Below are 6,652 nucleotides of genomic sequence, written 5' to 3'. Positions count from 1 at the left end.
AGTTGTTTTTACATAAACAATTTTATCGATCGTGTTAATCTGAGTATATATTAAAATAAGTTTTATAAACTCACGTCTCTCATTCTAGGCTGTCATGAATTATATTTAGTTATATCTTCCTTTAAATTCGAAAAGTATACACCAGTTCAACTATAGAAAATAGAGTACAGAAAGTTCAAGTATATAAAGAATAGACTTGCATAATTACACTTTCTATGCTAAAAAAGAAATAAATATGCTATTAGTGAAAGAAAAATTATAAGAAATACAAAATTCAACCAGAGAGAAACCTGAGAGTGGACATCGGGTTTTTTCGTATATTAAACTTCGTAGGGTCCATGTTTTTATAGATCTTTTCCATTATTATGTGAATTAGACAAAGACGAATAATCAACTTTAATTGTTCGTCTATAACTCACGTAATAACATGGAAAAGAAACAAAAACGTGATACTATCCTACAAGATTTGATATATGAAAAAGACCGGGATGTTCACTCTCAGATTTCTCTCTGATTCAACAAAACCTATTGATTTATCTGTGATAAATTTATGCGCACATCTGTAACAATATTATGAATGCGTGCAACAAAAACAGATATTCTTTTACGCTTCTCTTTCCATTCCTCTCTAAAGAGCCTCTCGGTTATCTCTGTATAGTAGCGCAACTCTCCTGATTTTGTTGTCCAAAATACAGTGCGCATGCACGAAATAAGTAAGTTGCTCAGTAACGCCATCTAAACTTCTATCTCACTGTTTTCTTTTTCTGTTCTTTCAGAGCCATTTATTAAATGTTCGAGTAGCTGAAATACAGATCAGTGAAAGAGATAGAAGAAAAGAAGATGATCATGATTAGTTTATTAATTTAATTAATTTAATTTAGTTTTTATTGCGAAGCTTTATGAGAAAGAGATTTATATGTTAACAGAGTAATAAACATAAAATATGATACAATAAATACTATAGTAGATATAACATAAAATATTAAAATATAATACAATAGTCATTAGTAACTTGAAAATGGTTAGGCATCAGCAAAATTGTTGTTACAAAGCCCATCAGCAATAAAATCACACACACACACACACACACACACACACACACACACACACACACACACACACATATATCTGCAAACAATTTCACTCTTGCTTAAATATAAGTGATATGTATAATTGCTGGATTGCTTTCGTTTTAGTTAGAATCTGCGTTCTATGTAGTGCAATAATTTAATGCAAGCGAGCAAAAAACAAGCATCATATGCTCGTTTTTCAGTCATTAATTAAAATATTTTTACAATATGATATTTGTATCATACAATGTTTATATAATTTTATATTTTCTTATTTTTATATTTTTTTTATTTTGCAATGCATTACAATTATAAATCTATTTCTTTTAGTTTTATTTAGATTTTATATATATATATATATACTTTGATGATAAACGACCTAGAAAAAGAGAGAGAGCGGAAAAATAAAGAGCAACTGAGAAAGAAATTCAGATGACGCTATTAGGGAACTTACTTATTTCGCGCGTGCGCACTCCATTTTGGGAAACATTAACATCAAAGATGCCGACAGAGAGTTGCGCTACTGTATATACTGTGGCTGTGTATCGGTGCGGTGACGCGGCATATTCGTATAGGCGCAGTTTCATTAAAAGATAGATACGATATCGAGAAAGAGACAAAAGCAAAATAAGCCATATTTATGATTTACTTTATTTTCATTTGGGATCTCTATTAATCCTAAGACTTATATTTGCATACTTGCTTGCGATGGCTCTAAACGCATATGGCAGGAAGACTGGAAGCGTTAGAGAGGATAAAATTGAGAGAGCTTACCGTTGAAATCTTGACAGGGACACGATCACGTAATCATTTGGAAAGCTCTGATGTATATGATCTCCACGACAACAACTGCAAAATATGCTCAAAAACAAAATTATGAATCATTAAAAGGATGTATCGATAATTTAGTTCGGATTTTAAAAATACGTAATTATTACAATAGAAAAATTATAATTACTACACAGAAAATATCTAGGTTAAAAAATATACAGGTTGGGACATTAATCTCGTGAAACATAGAATATTTTCTTTATTCTTTGAAAAAGTTCTTTTTATTTGTTGCTAGATGCGAAAAGATACATATAAATTTATTTTGATATCTTTAGACGATATAAAATATAGGGAAGGCACGTTTTAAGAAATGCCGTTATATGTATGAGTTCCATATATATTTTAATATATTTTTTATAAATTTTGACTAACATATTTGTAACATTTATTCGGAAATACACGACACGAGCGAACTTCCTTCGCTCTGATTGACAAGCAAGTCAAGAATTATTAAATTAATTGCAATTAATATTTGGCACTAAATAGTAACAGGAATTTTTGCAAATATTATATACAAGCAAAAAATGTCTTTGGTAGAGATTTGCCATCAAGATCAATGAAATGAACGTGAAGATAAATTTAATAATGTAATAATGGCATATATTAGATAATTATCTCTTTCATATAAATTTAAGTCAGTTCTATATGATTAAATTCAATCTATCTAAATATATTGATGGCGTTTATGAAAAATATTATAATTGCAAAACTTCTTGAATTTATTTGTATAATACTTAGTTATCTTTCTAGGAATCCAGAACTATATTCAAGTTTGTCGACATAAAGTTTTCTTCCTTTCTCAAACAATATATTTTTATACTCTCATATTCTTTCTTTAACTACTGATAAAAAAATAAAATATTTGTATTGCTTCAAAATTTACTTATAATATTTTCCATTATTATCGATATCTTCAAGAAATTTTGGCCAAGGCAAAGTATCTCAGAACAGTCACCCTTAACTTCAACGATAAGCACTTCGATGCTATTAATATTTAAGAGGCATGCTGAGTACTTCTTTCATCAAATCAAGTCTGAACGAATTCAAAATAAGTCTTCGATTTTTCTCAGATTTTGTTCGATTTTTCCCGGAATCGATTACACCGATTCTTTCTTGTGTCATAAATCTGGCCCTTAATTCTTAAAAAGTATCGCATTTGAAAATACTAAAGAAATTTACATTTTCGTATGCGAAAATAGTGTTTAAGAATACGGTCCTTGACACAGCACAAACAAATTTGTAGCCGTGAGAGTGGTTTTCTTTTTTAGTGAGTCTAATCAGTGATCCCACCCGAAGCATTCGCACCAAAATTTGTCCATTGTGTGATAAAGATGAGGGGACACATTTTCAAGAGAGTGCGCTTCATCCGTGTACGTGACCTGTTCGAACAGGATGTCTTTATGCTCCAACGACTTGGCAAGCACTAACGCCTGCTGGTAGTGCACGTTGTCATCCCCGGTACCATGTATCAGCATGTACTTTTTGCCGCGTATTCCTTCCGCTCGTCGTGAAATATCCGAGCGATTGTAACCATCAAGGTTGTCCTCCGGAATCGGGAGACCCATTAATCGTTCTGTATAGATGGAATCTGTAAATCGGGTAACGATCTTTGAGATAATGTTGCTACAGCTCGAGATTCGAATTAAAAATACGTTGAGATTATTTGAAATCACCGTAAAATAAGGCAGGGCTATTCTATCAATTTTTACTTTAGAATGAAAATTTATGATGACAAACAATATCTATCATCTCTTTGTAAGCATAGACATGCTTACAACTACATTGTATAATCGTGATTGTTCCTTGAGAGCATGAACACAAACCTTTAAACATTCGATATGTACGTACTGTTCAGGAACATAAATTATTGCGAGAAATGAATGAAAAAACCCTGCTCTATCCTAGGATCAAAATTAATGCTAAATAAAATCAAATTCTTCTTTTCAATTACCGTAATAAATCCAAGAAGTTACGGGTGCGACGGATATACCACATTTGAAGACAAAGTTGATATCTTGGGCCATCACCATTCCAGTAGTGAAACCACCATAACTCCAACCCCATATACCAGTCCTGTTCGCATCGATCCAACTGTACTGCTTCTGCAGAATTCTATGGCAAAGAACGTTTCCATTTTCAGAGCGACATTCACTGTCGGGAACGAAGCAATTTTTGATCAGTTTCACATTACTCACTCGGTGACAGCGATCGTATCTTCAATTTCTACGGTACCCATCTTCCGATATATCTCAAAAAGCATGTTGCTGCCTTTAAAGGCCGATCCTCGTCCATCGATCCACGCGTGAACCATGCTTCGGTTGGTCGTTAGATAATACTCGTATCCGTACTTGGCATCATCGACGATTCTGACCGTGTTCGGACCACCGTAGCTGTGAGTTTTACAAGATGTTTAACAGAAATAAAGACTCGAATTGAAGAATAGCTTTCAGTTTTCATCTCCCTCAGCGTTACGCGGTGTTCGATTTTATACATCTCCGAGCTACAAATGGGTAGCATGAATTTCTAAATAAATGGAGCGCTCGATACATCACAAATGCTTCTTAAAAAAGAAGAGAAAAGCGAGCGAGGGTTATTAAAGGTAATCGATCGTTTCAAAAGCCTCGGCATGAATCGGCAAACAGACTCGGTCTAATTTTAAATGGAGATTGCAATCCTTTTGCGTGCTGATCAATCATAGCGTGCGCCGATTTTAATTGCGGCGTAATCGCTATTAATGATATATACGGTAAACATTAATATTCGGCGCTAGCTAGATATTTAAAAATGTATATATATTATATATAAAACTAATAAAAATAAAGTTAATGTTTCTTGAAAAATTAGACTATGAAATTAGATAAAATAATAGAAAACTGTGATTTTAATTTTTATTTAAATCTATTCACAAAATAAGAAGGTTCTATTAAGCAAAATATTACTTTCAAAATGTTAAAGTTGTTATTTTATTATGCAATATTAAAATTTTTCTTAAAATTTTTTTTTTAAATCTATGCACGATACTGTCATAAAGATATTCTTACGTTGCATTCGTCTTCAAATCAAGCACGATTTAAAATATAATGGCCAGTATAGAAATATATATACCGCATAATAAAATTGATTTGTCTAATATATTTATCATTAAATTTTATATTTTTGTATAAGTTTCATTTTTTATATTCTTATCTTTGTAATAAAAAAAATCTTGTGGCGATAAAAACATAAATTTCCTTTGATGACCTATCATGCAAAAAAATTGTTGATATTTTTACATCAAATTTGTTACTTATTATATCAAAAGGACTTAAGTACTTACACAAATACCATCATGGGATACGACTTGCTTTCGTCGAAATCTGGCGGCAAGAATAATCTGACTTTACAATCATAACCGTTCACGTTAATGTTGAAATTTCTTTGTTGCGGCATTAACCGCCGCGACAAAAGTGTCCTCATCATCTGATTAGTATTCCAGATTAAGACTGTCTGATGATTATTGTCATTAATCGTCACTATAGTCGGATCGGGCCCGGAACAGGTAAAAGCATAATACGTCCTCCGGCTTGAAAAAGATGCGGTAGCGTAAGTGCATTTATTTCCTGCAAAATTCGTGAGAATTTTTCTGTAGAGAGAACTTTTTCTTGTTCTACGAAATATTCATTCCTACCGCTTCAATTCTCTCCATTTGGCAAATTCGAGGTTGCTCTCGCGCATAGTTATTCCCGCTTTCATTTTCGAATATACACTCGGATATATATATTTAAATCAATATCAAAGTGTTCATAATTTTACCTATCAATGCGCAACGTGGCGTACATTGCTAACTTTTTGTCGAAGGAAGCAGGCGTAAATTTCAATACTCTACTTTTCGAAATAAATTTCAACAAACATATTTTAACGGATATATGGTATCTCTCATAGACATTGAGTTTTCTCGCAGGCGCAAATAGTCCAGCGAATTAATCTTCTTTATGCAATAGCGCTCCGATCTGATAGACGCAGCTGTCGCCGATAGCCGGAAAAACTTGCGCGAAAAGTAATATTTCAGTCTTGCCTCTTTTATGTCATGAGACGTCTCGCAAAAATTAAGAGCCGAATCTTTTGAAATCTACTCGCGTAGTGGAGGAGATAAGTTCGCGCATCGAGTCCATGCGGGAAGAGAATTCAGAAATTTTTACCTGCGCAACTTTCGGCGCGTTGTAGAAATATGCGAGGGAAAATTGCGGCGATGTTCTACGGGACTGAAGTTTCCATAGATTACATCATATCATCGTTTCGCGTAGATCTTTCCCGCGAGTCTGCCAATCTCCTTATATATACATATACACATACATGCTAAATATTCATGAATGCGACTTGCAGCTTTCAGATGAATTAAAACGGAAACTCTCGATGGACTTTCCGTTTTAATTGGAACGTGTACCTATCGCCCGAACAAGTTACAAATGCTGTCGACGATGAGTTCTGAAATTTCTCCTCCGCCTCTTATGGAACCCCACTTAAGCATCTCCCAAGTTTCCGATCTTGTTCGACGGTCGCGAATCTAAGTAAAACGAATGATCAGACATTAAGGACTATGAATGTTTCATGCTTCTTGCGTAAAATATTTTCCTCACGAAAGATGCTGTAAATAGAATATTTTGATGACGCTGAGCGTTCTCGTGAGTTAGACTCATCACGTTCGTGCATGAACGTGAAGTTTATTTAAATTGAAAAATACCAAATGTTATTTCCTCCTTCGCCACTCTCTC

At 33.4% G+C, this 6,652-nt stretch overlaps 1 protein-coding gene across 1 annotated transcript in view; it reads right to left on the bottom strand.

The window, feature by feature from the left end:
* Positions 1–2,816: 2,816 nt before the first annotated feature.
* Positions 2,817–6,652, bottom strand: part of LOC108688028 (venom dipeptidyl peptidase 4-like) — a 10,258-nt gene continuing 6,422 nt past the window's right edge. The window contains exons 11-14 of the mRNA XM_018194100.1: positions 5,218–5,500; positions 4,097–4,291; positions 3,853–4,013; positions 2,817–3,489 (exon numbers count right to left, since the gene is read on the bottom strand). Of these exons, the coding sequence (XP_018049589.1) occupies positions 3,179–3,489; positions 3,853–4,013; positions 4,097–4,291; positions 5,218–5,500 (950 nt within the window). The 3' untranslated portion in view covers positions 2,817–3,178. The remainder of the gene's footprint in view (positions 3,490–3,852; positions 4,014–4,096; positions 4,292–5,217; positions 5,501–6,652) is intronic.

Source organism: Atta colombica, unplaced genomic scaffold, assembly GCF_001594045.1.
Source record: "Atta colombica isolate Treedump-2 unplaced genomic scaffold, Acol1.0 scaffold224, whole genome shotgun sequence".
NCBI lineage: Eukaryota > Metazoa > Arthropoda > Insecta > Hymenoptera > Formicidae > Atta > Atta colombica.
This window is presented reverse-complemented; position numbering and strand designations above follow the sequence as displayed.